This window comes from Notolepis coatsorum (genome assembly GCF_963971535.1).
Source record: "Notolepis coatsorum genome assembly, chromosome: 5".
NCBI lineage: Eukaryota > Metazoa > Chordata > Actinopteri > Aulopiformes > Paralepididae > Notolepis > Notolepis coatsorum.
In genome coordinates this window covers 11,597,373-11,613,204 of record NC_140169.1, presented here as the reverse complement: position 1 = coordinate 11,613,204, position 15,832 = coordinate 11,597,373, and the positions used below count along the sequence as shown (strand labels likewise).

At 45.0% G+C, this 15,832-nt stretch overlaps 1 protein-coding gene across 2 annotated transcripts in view; it reads left to right on the top strand.

Moving 5' to 3' along the window:
- The first annotated feature begins 1,654 nt into the window (after window positions 1-1,654).
- Window positions 1,655-15,832, top strand: part of LOC311228598 (interleukin-10 receptor subunit beta-like) — a 76,101-nt gene continuing 61,923 nt past the window's right edge. For both annotated transcript variants that reach the window (XM_084314515.1, XM_084314514.1), the window contains exons 1-2: window positions 1,655-1,738; window positions 2,660-2,786. In XM_084314515.1, coding sequence (XP_084170641.1) covers window positions 1,681-1,738; window positions 2,660-2,786 — 185 coding nt within the window. In that variant the 5' untranslated portion in view covers window positions 1,655-1,680. The remainder of the gene's footprint in view (window positions 1,739-2,659; window positions 2,787-15,832) is intronic.

Below are 15,832 nucleotides of genomic sequence, written 5' to 3'. Positions count from 1 at the left end.
CATCTCTTATATTTCTAAGTATAGTATACAACTTTCACGTTTGAATCTAAAACGTGACATTACCTGCTGTGGTAAATCTCCCGCAGCCTAGCCCCTTTCGTGACTGTGAAGCAAGGCTTGCATCACAGTCAGGAAAGGGGCTGCCTGCGGCCATCGTCAACAAGAGTCATTCACGGTCGGCTTTGTTTGTCCGAGGTTTCAAAGGGGGCGTGGTTTAGCGACAGGTCTATTGTATGTATTGAGCCGTACTGTACTGTACCCATCAATCTGTTAATAAAGTTTTCAATCAATCAATCAATCTGTCAAAGGCCCTTCTGGGAGATGGCCCGGGGGCGTCTATGCTTTTACCAAGCGGTTCGTGTTTCCGCGTTCCCGTTTTGCGCTCTGATTGGCCAGGCACGTTTCTGGTCATGTGACATGTGCACCCAATCGCATGACGAGCAGTGTCTTAGCCCATTTCCGCGTCGAACAGCCTGCAAACGACCTAACGCCTAGTTTATCACTGGTTAAGCTTAGGCGACTCTTTCGCAGTTGGTTAAGGTTAGAGTTTGGAATCAGGGCTGGTGTTCTATCGCCCTGCTCTAAGACAAACTCTAACCTTAACCAACTTCGAAAGAGTGCCTAAGCTTAACCGATGAAAGAAACAGGCGTCACACCATTGGCGTGACCAGAAACGTCAGTGGCCAATCAGAGCGCAGAACGCGAACTGGAAATCTGTTGGTAAAAGTATTCAGCTTTTGAATGTCTGATACAGTCTAGTCTATGAGATGTACATTTTATTTAAACAAATGTTTTATAATAATGCTAATAGAAATAAAAAGGAATGTTATCTGGAACAGGAGCGCATCTAGACTAGTCACTAGAGAGCGCATTCTCGAAGTCAACTTCCTGTCTTTTTAACTTTCTGTCTAAGTGCATGTCTATGGCTTGGGGGGAAACATGCACTTTTAGAATCACCAGAAAGGCTTTCGAAATAGTGAAATGCCATGTTGGCCTCAATATTTTCAAATTATATGAAAAGGTTATGAAATGAACAAGAATGTGATAAAAATAAAAACGGAGCTCAACGCATACATTTGATCGTAGAAATCCGTTTGTTGTTCTTACATATCTCGATGTGATTTATCTAGAAATATCTACAGCAAGAATTTTGGGTCTCAATGAATCCAAATTGACAATGTGGTTAGAAGTGGTGGAGAGAATAAAAGCTAGCATTTAATGGTAGTGTCTGGTTAGGAGCGAAGGATAATGGATGGATTATCCATTGGGGGGTCCAGGGCGGGGGGTGCGAGCAAGAGCATAATTGTGTAGGGGAATAGAATAGCAGGTATTAGGGGTATATCTTGTATAAGACATTTATCCAAACGGTGAGTTAACTGATGTACACTGTTTTACAATGCTTGTATATCTAATCGTGTGTTGTCATGTTTGTTTATGTGTTTGTTTAAAAAATAAAAAAAAATAAAAAAAATCCGTTTGTTTCCCCAATACCAAGATGGCGGCGGTCTCGTGACGTCAACTGTTGAGACGCGTCACTCGCTTCCTCGAAACAGACTTTAATAACTGTCAACTTACTTTCGTTTTCCCCGCCGCGCCCCGCCCCCCTCTGATGAGCCGCGGCTTTTTAACAGGAAACAATATTCAGAACTGTTGACTAACCGGGGGAACCGTCTGGACAATATGGCAGCTGTTTTCTTTCCAATTATCCTGACATTTTCAATACTATGCGGATCAAAAGGTAGGCTGCTAGTAACCCGTTCACTTGACTTATTAACTGTTACTTGTGTTTATTAATCTAACCGTAGATCGAGAGAAAAATACTATGAAATCACTGTGATGATCACCAGTCCGAGACGGATACTGGATACACTGTAGTATACAGGTGTGGTACAGACAGACTACAATAGATGCCTAGGTCTGTATTGTTTATTGGCCTACTTGCGCGACTTCAGTTTACACCATCAGTAAGGTGTCAGTTCCATAAGAAACGTATGCTGCTATCTGTTTATAGATGCCGTGGGGGGGGGGGGGGGGGGGGGGGGGGGGCATATGTGGGAGTGGGACCTACGTTTTAATTAAAGCCCTATTTAGATTCAAATGTATGTCATCATCGTACAGCACAAGTACAATACAACGAAAATAAGTTGGCATCTAACCAGAGTGCAAATGTAATAGTAAAGTGTATTAACAAGTACGGTGTACAAGTGATTACAGCAGGCTACTGGTAATAGCCTTATATGCTAAAGCTAAATTGATGTACATTGATACAGGTATTTATATACTATGGTAGTAAGCCATACTGGCCAGTGGTATAACTAATAAGAATATGTATGGGATATATACAGATATAGATATATGTGAACAACATATCCAACAATTGTAGATACATGTATACAGTATAATGTAATTATTGTACATGGCAATTTTTTTTACAAGTCGATTATTAATTTCAATATAGAATATTCGTTGACTAAGTACAATTAGTTACTGCACACTACATCACCCCTGAGTGGAACATGGAAAGCCAAACTTTCCCCCACTGTACCGAAAACCCGTACCGAACTGTGACTTCAAAACCGAGGTACGTACCGTACCGTGGTTTTTGTGTACCGCTACACCCCTAATATCAACTATCATTCCATAATCCTCGTCTCTGCAGGGGTATCGGGTGGAGAACTCCTTGGACTCAGAAATGTGAGAATGACCTCCTTCAACATGGATCTGGTCTTGATGTGGGACCCGCCGGAGAACGGCACCACCGGCTTGGTCTACAGAGCAGAGTACAAGTGGGTGGATGCACAAATAATGTGTATGTTATAAAGTATAATTAATGAGTGGGCGGCTACGTGGCGTAGTGGGCAAGGCGCTCGCCACGAAATCTGGAGATGCTGGGCTTGCCTGTTCGAGCCCAGCGCTCCACATTTGCCTTCAGTTTAGCTGGTCGTTCATACTAATACACATTGGCCGTATTAGGGGGTGAGAAACTGATGGGTGGGGATCGGGCGTTGTGGACAGCGACTCCTACAGGTCGGTTGGTGCGCCTGCGCAGTAGAATCAGGAAGTGTCGGGGGCAGCGTGAGCCTCCCACGCGTTACTCCTCGCCACTGAGAGATCGAGCTGCGCAGGTGAAAAGATGCGACTGCTGTTACCTCAAGTACCGGAGGGGACTTGTGCTATGTATGACTTAGTCCACGTTGCAGCCGGCTTGTGGGAGGCAAGAAACAGCGTTTGTGACAGGGGAGGGTTGAATTGGATGATACGAAATTGGGATGGGAGAAAATATAGAAAAATGTGAGAAAAAGTGGATAAAAAAAAAAGTATAATTAATGAGTATGTGTGTGTATTCTGTCCTTAAAGGGGTAGTTCTGATCTTTGGAACACTAGCCCTGTTTGCCACTATGACGTTGATCGGTAAAGTCCTTTCTCGGCACAATCCCAATATTCAAGATTCAAGAGATTTATTAGTCACATACACGAGACATGTAGTGACATGAAGGTGGCCATGCCCACCTTGATTGTGCAAAAAAATACAATTAATAATAGAATAAAATAGAATAGATAATAATAGACATGATAAAAGGTACTAAGATAAAATACAATACAATGCTCAGCTTACGAATTAAAAGTAATGAGTCATATATACACTACTATACAATATACTATACAATATACCGTTATGGGCAATTCCATGCAAATGTCAACCTCACCATGAAAAATTTTAAATAACATGATCATAACCAAACTAATTTCAAATGTATCATCAAGGTCTATATTTTGAAGTACAAAATAGATTTGATCGTAATATTTATGAGAATGCATGTTTTTTCACACTACAGGAGGAGACACAATGATGTACAAATTTATTTTTCGATTAACCTAATTGTATGACTTTCTGAATTGCCAGAATTGGCAAAAAAAAATCAACAGATATTTTTCTAACCTCACCTTTGGTCATGAAGGGCTGGTGAATCAATTATGTACTTTGTGTCTTTCCATTGGCAGGTGAAGCATGCTGTTATAATGCCCCTTTATGGGACAGCGAATGTAACATCCATAACGTTTTCCAGGAAAAGTTGTCATAAAACATGCATCTGGAATGCAATGTCAACCAAACTTCCTAAGCAAATCTAACTTTTATAAAGATGACATATTAGCAACAATTAGTCATTCTGGTCTTATTTTTTGTATTCTTTACAAGTGTTATGGATGTTACATTGCAAGTGACGGATGTTACATTGTGAATGTGTGTTGTTAAGTCCGATTATGACCCCTTTGTTTGAAGTATAATTTACACATTTTAGTTACACTTATTGAGATAAAGATGAGCCTGCAATAAGAAATTTTTGACCTTTTGGATTTTGAGATAGGTGACAAAATACACAGCGTTATGGATGTTACGGAAATTGACAAGCTTTTCGGACTCACTGAACACATGATGAAAACTATGTGAATATCTTTTTCAAATAATAACATGTTCACTATCACTTTGTAGGGAAGGGTTTGAGGTACCCAAAAAGCACATTCAGGAAAACCTGGCATTTCCTCTCAAGGAATGAATCACACAAAAGTGCTGTTATGGATGTTACATTTTTGCGTTATGGATGTTACACGTCTGAAATAGACAAAAAACACTATCAAACATGTGTGTTAAGTCCAATTATGACCCCTTTGTTTGATTTAAAATCGGAAGTATTTTATGACTCCTTGTTTGATTAAAATCCAACATATTCCCAGACACAACTTTTTGACACATTGTTGGTCTAGGCAGAGCAGTGTCCACGTTAGCCTACTGCTAATCGGCTGCTGTCGGCCATCTCCCCCTCGCGTCAGCTCAGCCTACATGTGTATTTGTTATTGTTTTGCCGAGTATCGTGACAAGAAACCCACCCCAAAAAACACAGAAACCCCAAATGAAACCAAAAAGTAAATGAGTATTATTCCAGTATTATTCCAGGGACGACATTTCAAGACAGGCCCCAGGAATGAAGGATGCAGTGACCATAAGAGAAGGAGTCAAGCAGAGGGTTCAGAAACGCCACATGTCCATGTCCCTTATGGAGGCTTACCGCTGCACTTCCAACCAAAGAGGACAAGTCCTGGGTCAGTTTTGATAAGATTCGTGAACACCTCAATCCTCACATGGATAACAGAGGGAGATACCATTTCTCTGAACCAGTCCAGGCAGAGTGAATTGGACTTGATTTTTTATAACTTTCTTATCATGGTGAGGTTGACATTTTCATGGAATTGCTCCAAAACTCATTTTCTGATTTAACCGATATTAATATTGCTGTTCTCTGTATATAAAACACCTTTTTTTATGTTAATCAAATAAAGAGCTATTTTCCAAAAACTTTTTGTAATTTATTTTCAGAATATTTATTTTGTGTGATTTTTGTGATGTCACAGTATGATGTCATAATAGTACATTCTAGAACATGGCACAGTATGATGTCATAATAGAACATTCTAGAACATTTGTGATGTTTCCTGGCATTTTTTCAGACTACAACATGAATCCAGACTGGTTTGACCCTCAAAATGGTCCACCGAAGTCAAACACATGTGGGTAAAGCCATATTTTTGATAGTGTTTTTTGTCTATTTCAGACGTGTAACATCCATAACGCAAAAATGTAACATCCATAACGGCACTTTTTTGTGATTCATTCCTTGAGAGGAAATGCCAGGTTTTCCTGAATGTGCTTTTTGGGTACCTCAAACCCTTCCCTACAAAGTGATAGTAAACATGTTATTCTTTGAAAAAGATATTCACAGAGTTTTCATCATGTGTTCAGTGAGTCCGAAAAGCTTGTCCATTTCCGTAACATCCATAACGCTGTGAATTTTGTCACCTATCTCAAAATCCAAAAGGTAAAATAATCTTTTACTGCAGGCTCATCTTTATCTCAATAAGTGCAACTAAAATGTGTAAATTATACTTCCAATTCAAATCGATGCCTTGTCAATGTTAAGTTAAGTTTCCAATTGTCTCTCTGAATGTAACATCCTGTTATGGTTTGAAACCGACCCCAACAGCACGGCACAGACAGGTAGTTTAGAGTTAGCCAAAGACTAGGGCGTATTTATTTCTGAAACAGGAATGAGCGAAATAACAATAAGAACAACAAAAGGGAGAATGTTTGCGGCTCTGCAGATCGTCCCGGTATTGAGATGGTGAAGCGGCGTAGCGCCACTGCCTCTGCGGCTCTGCAGCTACTCCAGGATCCAACTCGGGAAGGAACGGAGAGAGAGAGACAGTGGTCAATAAACAAGCCAACGGAATACAGAGGCAATCCAGTCCTCCTTAGCTGAGTCCAGTATAATCACACGTGACTTGATCTTCAGTGTTACCAACACACAAGTTTAGCTGAGCCCAGTACAATCACACGTGACTTAATCTTCAGTGTTACCAACACACAAGTTTAGCTGAGTCCAGTACAAAACAAAAACGGCAAATCTTCAGTGTTATCCAAACACACAGAAAACAGAATCCAAAAGGTTCGTTCCAAAAACTCACCAAGGTGCAAAGCGGGCAACGAGGCACAGCTCCAACGGATGATAGAGAAACACAACAGCGGCGACGTCCTGAAGAAAAACAGACGAGGCACAACAACGGGGGGAACAGGCAGTAGCAGTGGTAATCCAAAACGACCCGACAACGACTGACAGAAAGACCCGAGTATATGAAGGGCTCTGGAGCGTTGATTACAAACAAACAACAGGTGCGTGACGGCAATTGGTAATTGACCTAGAAGCGTGTGGCGGCAATGAGCCAATCCTCCTCACAGTACCTTGAAGCATGTGGCGGGAATGGGCCAATCCTCACAGTACCCCCTCCTCCACGGGAGCCACCCGGCGACCAGCCCGGCCCGGCCTGTCCGGATGGGAACGATGGAAGTCGGTGATCAGGTCGGGGTCCATGATGAGCTGGCGGGAGACCCAGCTCCATTCCTCCGGGCCGTATCCCTCCCAGTCCACCAGGTACTGGAAACCCCGTCCCCGCCGTCGGACGTCCATAAGCCGACGGACCTGCCACTGGGGGTGTCCGTCCACCATCTCGGGAGGAGGCGGGTCCGGAGTAGGAGGCATCAGGGGACTGAGGGAGACAGGCTTAACCCGGGACACATGGAAAACGGGGTGAATGCGCATGGACGCAGGAAGCTTAAGACTCACCGCCGCGGGACTGAGCACCTTCAGAACCTCAAAAGGACCGACGAACCGGGGGTTAAGCTTCTTGGCCGAGGATCGAAGCGGAAGGTCCTTGGTGGACAGCCACACCCTCTGCCCAGGGTGGTACGTCGGTGCAGGGATCCGGCGCCGGTCAGCCGCACGACTGGCGCGCTCCGATGACCGGAGCAGTGCAGTCCTGGTGATCTCCCAGACCTGTCGGCACCGGTCGAGATGGTCCTGCACGGAGGGAACTGCCACCTCCGACTCCTGTGCAGGGAAAAGAGGGGGTTGGTAGCCCAGGGATACCTCAAAAGGCGAGAGACCGGTGGCGTAACTGACCAGGGAGTTGATGGCGTACTCGACCCAGGGGAGGAACCGGCTCCAGGAAGCGGGTCTCTCGGCAGCCACACAACGGAGAGCAGACTCCACGCTCTGGTTCATCCTCTCTGTTTGTCCCTTAGTCTTTCCTCTGGTTATCATCCCCAGACTGACTGTTGCCCCCAATCCCTTGCAAAAGGCCCGCCATACCTGGGAAGTGAACTGGGGGCCCCGGTCCGAGACGACGTCCTGGGGAAACCCATGGAGGCGGAACACGTGGCTTGTGAGGAGGTCCGCTGTCTCGGCAGCCGAGGGAAGCTTGGGAAGGGCCACGAGGTGAACCCCCTTGCTGAACGATCCACCACGGTCAGTAGGCACGTGTTCCCCTGGGACGAAGGAAGACCTGTGACGAAGTCCAACGCCACATGGGACCAAGGGTGGCTCGGAATGGGAAGCGGCTGCAATAGCCCGGAGGGTGCCTGGTGGGAGGCCTTGCTGCGGGCGCAGACCGCGCAGGCCAGAACAAACTCCTTGACGTCGTTCCTCATGGTGGGCCACCAGAATCGACGAGCCAGGAAGGAGAACGTGCGATGAACGCCCGAGTGGCAGGCGAACCGGCTGGTATGGCCCCACTGGAGGACCCGGGACCGGACTGAGTCGGGGACGAAGAGGCGACGAACAGGTACATTGCCGGGAGCGGGATGGAAGCGTAGGGCACGCCTTACCAACCCCTCGATGCCCAAGGTGACCACTCCCACCACCCTGGCCTCTGGGAGGATGGGAGTCGGATCCTCAGTGGTTGGAGCCCCCTTGGAGTGTAACCAGGACAGGGAGTCGGCCTTCGTGTTGCGGGACCCAGGGCGAAAGGTCAGCGAGAAGTCGAACCGACTGAGGAAGCTGGCCCACCTTGCCTGCCGGCCGTTGAGGCGCTTGGAAGCACGGATGTACGTCAAGTTCTTGTGGTCCGTCCAAATGGTGAATGGTTCCTCGGCCCCCTCTAGCCAATGACGCCACTCCTCCAAGGCAGCCACTACCGCCAGCAGCTCCCGATTGCAGATGTCATAGTTCCTCTCGGCAGGGAGGAAACGACGCGAGTAGAAGGCGCACGGATGTACCTTCTTGTCCGTTGCCGACCGCTGGGACAAGATAGCCCCTAGTCCAGTATCCGAGGCGTCCACCTCCACAATGAACTGTCTCTTGGGGTCTGGGTGGAGCAAGACCGGGGCGGTGGTGAACCTCTTCTTGAGGGAACGGAACGCAGCGCAAGCCGCTGGGGACCAGTCGAACGGCAGGGAGGGAGAGGTTAGCCTGTTTTTCTTTTTTTGGATCAATTTCTTTTTTATTATTAACACTTTAATCGCCGAAAACGCCGGAACTCGTCTTTCCTAGCCATGCTCATTCTGCCGAAGACGCCGTAACTCGTCTTTGATGTCAATATTTAAAAAATCTGTCATCGAAATCAAATTTACTTTCCGGAGCCCTGAGACACACTGCAAAGCTCCACTGAACTCTCTAGCGGTTCAAGAGCGCCATCTGGTGGCCGATCGGCAGATCGCCAACCGGAAATTAACCTTTGAACCGGTAGTGCTCATCCATATGTGGTCCGGCCACTCGCTATCGTTAGAGAGACTCCGTCTTGATACAGTGAACATTGATCGGTGCAAATAACTCGAAAAAACAACATGATTTGGAGGTATATACTATTATACAACCTGGAAATGGATCTGGCATTTCTACATCCCATAATAGAAAAAATTCTGTTCCACGCTCATCTGCCAGCGGCGCGAGGAAGCCACGGTAAGATTCAGCGTTATTTTCTAACGTCTTCTATACTAACTGATCTGATGAACATATGACCCACTCTGGATGAATCATCTAACGCTGCCCACGGAATTATAAACGATCCCCCGCCCATCCGGTCATCAGATGATATGTAGAAACTTCTAGAAGCACATCCAGTTGAAATTTTTTTATCTCGCACAGATTCCTACCAAACTGTATTTGATCATCAATATAATGCATTTAGGGCTATAAATCACGTTCTGAAGAAAGCTGCAGAAAACGATAAAAACATACTTATACTTTAGACCATATTTTATTATGAATATGTGAATGAAAAAGTTTAACGTTGCTACACCCTGAACAATACATATAGGACATTGAATGGGCCATAATAATGGCAATTTAGCAATAGAATTTAAAAAGTTATAGCCCTGCAAAGAAGGGGAACTTCTCCATGTTAAATAGGGCTGGCGAGGGGTGGTAAATTATGAATTTAACCCTGGCGATTAAAGTGTTAATTACATGAAACAAGACAACACATTAACCACAATCACAATACACAGAACTTCACAGGAAAATAACAAAAACAATAATAATACAGAAATAACAATTTATAAATTATAAAGACAAAAAGAAAAGAAAATAAAGTTCAACCTTTTTAAATTTAAAAATGTCAAGGTTTCAAGGGGGGCTATCTAATAAATGACCAAATAGTGAAGAAATAGCTAAATAGCTGCCCCCCAATAAAATCCCCAGTTAAATTCAAGACATAACAAAAGACAAGACAGACAAGACATTTCCTCCTCCCCCTCCCATGAGACCGCCGGACTCCCCCGAACAAGCACCCCAACCCCGCTCAGCCGCACACGGCGGTCCTGACCTTCTCAGCTGCTGCGAACCACAGGTCAATCCCAGCCTGCCCTACCCGAATCACCCGCGCCGTGGATATCTCAAGATAAATCACATCCAACAGTGTTAGGGACCAGTTAATCACTGTGAGCTTCTCAGGCTCCTTCCACCTCAATGCTATTAGCTTCTTCGCTGCTGTGACGCCCGCTAGGACAACCCTTTTCAGTTGTACGGATGCGGGTAGTGTTGTTATATCGTTCAGGAGTAGCGTAACAGCTGTGAATGGGATAGTTAAGCCACACAGATCTGAAAGTTTGTCCGTTATTGACCTCCAGAAGCGGGCCACTGGTGGGCAATCCCAATACATATGCATATAAGTGCCAGTGGCCTTTTGAGAGCACAAAGTGCACCGAGAGTCGGTTATCAGTCCCATAGCAAATAACTTCCTAGGTGTAAGATAGGTCCTATGAATATAATTAAAATTAATTTGCTGGTGATTGGGGTTGCGGGAAGACAATGCCACATTTGCCCAAACATCATCCCAGTCAAACTCGGGGTCCAACTCCGGGATATCCACACGCCAGATTGTATCCAATGATACATTTTTATACGTGGATTGAATTAAGAGCGTATAATAGTCTGAAACAAACCCTCTGGAGGTTGACCTGTCCACTATGAGCCTGAGGAAGGGGTGTGGGTGCAAAGCTTGAGCCCACGGCACGCCATGCGCCCTCAGCGCTGACCTTAGTTGAAGGTAAAGAAAGAAGGACTCGCCGGGAAGATCATAAAATTCTCTTAAGTCCTGAAACGCACGGAGGCCGTTCTTATCATAAATATCCTCCAGAGTATGAACTCCCCTCCTCTGCCATTGAGGAATATTAACCGGCTTGTGCCCAACAAGTAATTGCTGGTTATTAAAAATTGGAGAGTCCAGGTGCCATGGGCATTTAACCCCACACGACTTCTGTACATTACGCCACGTTTGGATCACGTGAGTTATGATCGGTCCATACCTCAGCCGGCATTTCGAAATAGAGACAGTGGAGTACACCACATCCTGCAATCTTAGCGGTGAGACCGCCGCCGCTTCTAAGGAGCGCCAAGAAACAGCATCTACAGGGTCTAGCCAGCACATCAGAGGTATCAGTGAAAAGGACCAGAAATAAAGCTTAAAATCAGGGATTGCGAGGCCCCCATCTTGTTTCCTACGTTGAGTAGTAGCTCTTTTGATTCTCGGGCGTTTGTTATTCCAGATAAACTTAGATACCATCGATTGTACCTTGCGCCAGTGGTCTATTGGAGGGGGCAGGGGGAGCATTGAGCTAACAAAATTTATCCTAGGCAGGACGTTCATTTTGATTATGGAAGCTCGGGCTTGTAAGGAGTTAGGAAGGGACGACCATCTGTCTAGATCCTGGCGTATTTTATCATAAGTACCCGTGAAGTTGTACTTAGTAGTTTGACTCAGCGTGGGGAATATCTCTATACCTAAGTATTTAAAATGTTCCACTATGGGGATATCAGCTGGTAGTCGCACCGCCTTGGCCAGCTCATTAAGAGGTAGGCAGGCTGATTTGTTCCAGTTAATCTTAAAGCCTGACAATTTACCAAAGTCGTCGATTATTCCCAATAATTTTGTGGCCGACCGGGAAGGGTCATCCATAAAAATCAGTAGGTCGTCCGCATAGAGAGCAATTTTGTGTGGTGTATTATTGATCATTATGGGGACGATGTCCTCCGATTGCCTAATAAATTGGGCCAATGGTTCGAGGGAAAGCGCGAATAGTCCTGGGCTCAGAGGACAACCCTGTCTAGAAGATCTGGAGACTGGGAAAAGTGTGGAACAGTTTTTGCCTGTCAGTATCATTGCCGACGGCGAGGCATACAGGACTTTAATCATATGAATAAAATTCTTTCCAAGACCCATGACCTCAAGTACCTTCCACAGGTATGACCATTCTAGTCTGTCAAACGCCTTCATGGCATCCAAAGACAGAACAGTGGACGGAGCTGTATTGTCTTTACTGTTATCGACTACATGCAACAGCCTCCTAAGATTATCTGCAGCCAGGCGCCCCGGGATAAAACCAGTTTGATCGCAGTGTACCAATACCGTCATAAATCTCTGCAGGCGGTGGGCCAGCACCTTGGCAAACACTTTTAAATCGGCCCGAGAAGACTCAAGGGCCTATAGCTACCACAATCATTGGGATCTTTGTCCTTCTTGAGAAGTAAAGAAATCAACGCCATGTTGACATCTCTTGAGAACTCCCCTTGTTCAATAGCGTAATTGATCATATCGAGCATCAATGTACCCAGTTGGTCCCAGAAAGCTAAATACACCTCGGGTGGAATACCATCCCAGCCTGGTGCCTTACCCCTCTCCATTTCAGCAATCGTCTCCCTTAGTTCCATAAGAGTGAACGGTTTCCCCAGTTCCTTAGCCTCTTCCTCAGAAATGTGGGGTATCTCAAGCCCGCCAATGAACGATTCAAATTTAGAGTCGTCGAGATTAACCTCTGAGCTATATAACTGTGAGTAAAACTCTTTAAAAGTGTTGTTGATCTTTTTCGAATCAGTAGTGATTGTACCCTGTCGCGTCTTGATCGAGGGGATATCCGAGAAATGATCATTCGAGCGTATTTTCATTGCCAATAGATGGCTAGGCCTGGAGCCGTGAAAGTAGTAATTTTGCCTTGTCCTATGTATCAAGAACTCAGACTGTTGTTTAAGTATGGAGTTTATTTCCTTCTTGACTATCTTACGTTGTGTGTTTAGTAGTGATGCACGATATATCGGCCGATATGGCCGTTTTTTTACACATCGGTATCGGTCCGATATCAAGATAGGGCCGATATTAATTTTTTTTTTTTTTTTTTTTTTTTTTTATATTTTTTTTCTTCTTTTTACATGTTTTGGCCTTAAATAGTTTCAAAATATCAGTCATTTCTGAAAATAAGTTACAAAAGTAAAAAAAATGATGCGTTTTGGAAAATAGCTCTTTATTTGATTATCATAAAAAAGTGTTTTCTATACAGAGATATCGACATCGGTAAATATCGGTATCGGCCAGAACAGCAATATTAATATCGGTTATCGGTATCGGCCACAATTTTCACATCGGTGCATCACTAGTGTTTAGTCGTTCACTTTGGTCCCCTACTTGACATCAAAGTTTAGTGTTAGTGCGGCCCACGCGCAACCTTTTGCCGACCCGTTGCGCGAGTTGAGCGTTTTATTTATTTTATCACTTGTAGGCTACCATAGCGCAGGCTCATGGCAGCAACGTTAGTGGTTGAAACGTGATTCCGGAGTGATACCAAGGAAGGAAAATATATCCTGTCATCAGTGCGTATAGCAGGTATCCTCGAAATTCTCCCCTATCTCCTCTGCAAGCTCCTGTCCGGCTGCACTGCTCCCAACTGTCTGTGTCTGTCTACTGCTTTGGTCCAATCATATTCAGCGTCCCGTCACCATTCCCCCCCCCCCACCCACAGTCTGCGAATCAGAGGCAGAGTAGGGCGGGTCTTCACGGAATGCATGTTGTCTCTTTCAACGGGTCGGAGTCAGAGCGAGAGTTGACAACGCATCTACAGTAGTCTAATCTGCAGGTACTGTAGCTAGTAGCATAGTTTTGCCAGCAGGCAGCTAGTAGAAAAATATGGCATGTTCAAAGATGGCCAGTAAAATAAAAGTCAACAGTGAAAATCGCTGCAATTCAAAGGTGAATGGTCAATGGACTGAAAAATATGCGTTCATCCTCCCTCCAACCAGCACAATGTGCCAAGAAACGGTAGCTCTTGTGAAGAGTGGCAATTTGAAACGCAATTTGAAACGCCAATACGAAACAAAACACAGTTATTTTGATGCAACCTTTCAGCACTAAGAACCACAAAAATAAATGGAATGAAATCATCATATCAAGCTGCAAGCAGAATTATTGTTAAAGTTATGTCACGATATAAAGCAACCAAGTCCTCACTCAGTGGCATGGGTGTTGGCTAAACACAAGAATCCATTCTCTGATGCATACATAATAAAATAATGTATGACTGAAGTGATGGAGACCATGTTTGAAGGCAAACAAAAGCAAATCCTCCTCAGATAGCACAGCAACCAGAATAACTGAAATACTGGCTGATGATTTCATTAAACAGCTTTGTGATAGAATAAAAAAAATGCACAGTGCATTTCCATAGCTGTGGATGAGTCCACTGACACCACTGAGAATGCTCAGTTGCTGGTGTTTGTGAGGTTTTATGATGAGGCAAAGGGGTAGTTTGTTGATGTATTAATACATTTTTGGAATACTTGAAACCCTTTTTTGTGGAATATTTGATGCGGCCTCACCCAGACTCTACCTCCAGCGGCCCCCAGGTAAATTGAGTTTGAGACCCCTGCTATAGTTAGTTTGCAAAGATGCGTATAGGTCAGCATATAATGTTTCCAGTCCTTCTAGTTTTTTTGACCGGGATTTACGCAAATTGGAGGCGAAAAGTGTGACATGACCCCTGATACATCCTTTCAATGCGTTCCATAGGACCATGGGGTCATCGACCGTGCCAACATTGATCTGCAAGAATTCAGCTAGTTTACTCCTGAACTCAGAACAGAAATCATCGTTCTTTAATAAGGTTGAGTTAAAACGCCACCTGGGAGCTCTCGTGGAGAGCCTGCCAAAGGTTGCCACAAGGAAAATCCCCTTGTGGTCCGAGAGAGCCAGGGGAACCAATGAGACGTCGAAACTATCAAACATATTAGGGGATGCGAATGCATAGTCTATTCGAGAGAAGGTTTTGTGTCTGGCAGACAGGTGAGAGTAATCCTTGAGGGTGGGATTGGATAAGCGCCATAGGTCTGCGAGCCCCGTGTCCTGGGCCCACATCCTGAGGGCCTTAGAGGACCGTTTTTGGTCGCTTGTTTCAGAGGACCCGGACCTATCCATCTCCGCATCCCAGCACGCATTAAAATCGCCACCCACAATGAGAGCGTATCCAGTAAGTTCCAACATATTCTTCGTGATTGTATTATAGAACGCTGAATCAAATGTGTTCGGAGCATACAATGCTATTATTGCCTTCCTATGAGAGAACTCAACTTTTGCTATAGTAATCCTTCCCTCCGTGTCCGACCACACATCCAGGACTTTGATATCAAGGTTACGTCTTGTAACTATGACGACTCCTTTCGTCTTATCATCGGCTGAGGATGAGGAGATAACGTGATATTGTCGATTTGCTAGCCTTGACACATCACCCACCAATAAATGTGTCTCACTAAGGAGAGCAATGTCAATATTTCTTCTATTCAATAACCAAAGGACACTGGCACGCTTGTGTGGGGCGTTAAGACCCCCCGCGTTCCAAATTAAAATATTCAATTTAGCCATGGTCGAGTTTGTCTAAATGCGTAGAGAACATACCAGTGCAGCCAGGCTGAGTACAGAGGCGCTGATCCAGGCGGGCCCAGACGGTCAATCCCAGGAGTTCAGAGGAGGAACAATTACACACATATAAGACAACAGTACATAAAACACAGAAAAATACCACTCCAGTTACAACCCCCCCTCCTTCTACTCTAAACCCTAACCCACCCATCCTATTATAAACCCTCCTATACCCACTCTCCAATCCCCTCCCTATGCCCCATCCACTAAGGATGGTCATCTTCCTATCATTTCCCACTGGAGTCATGGATCCAATAAGACGCTC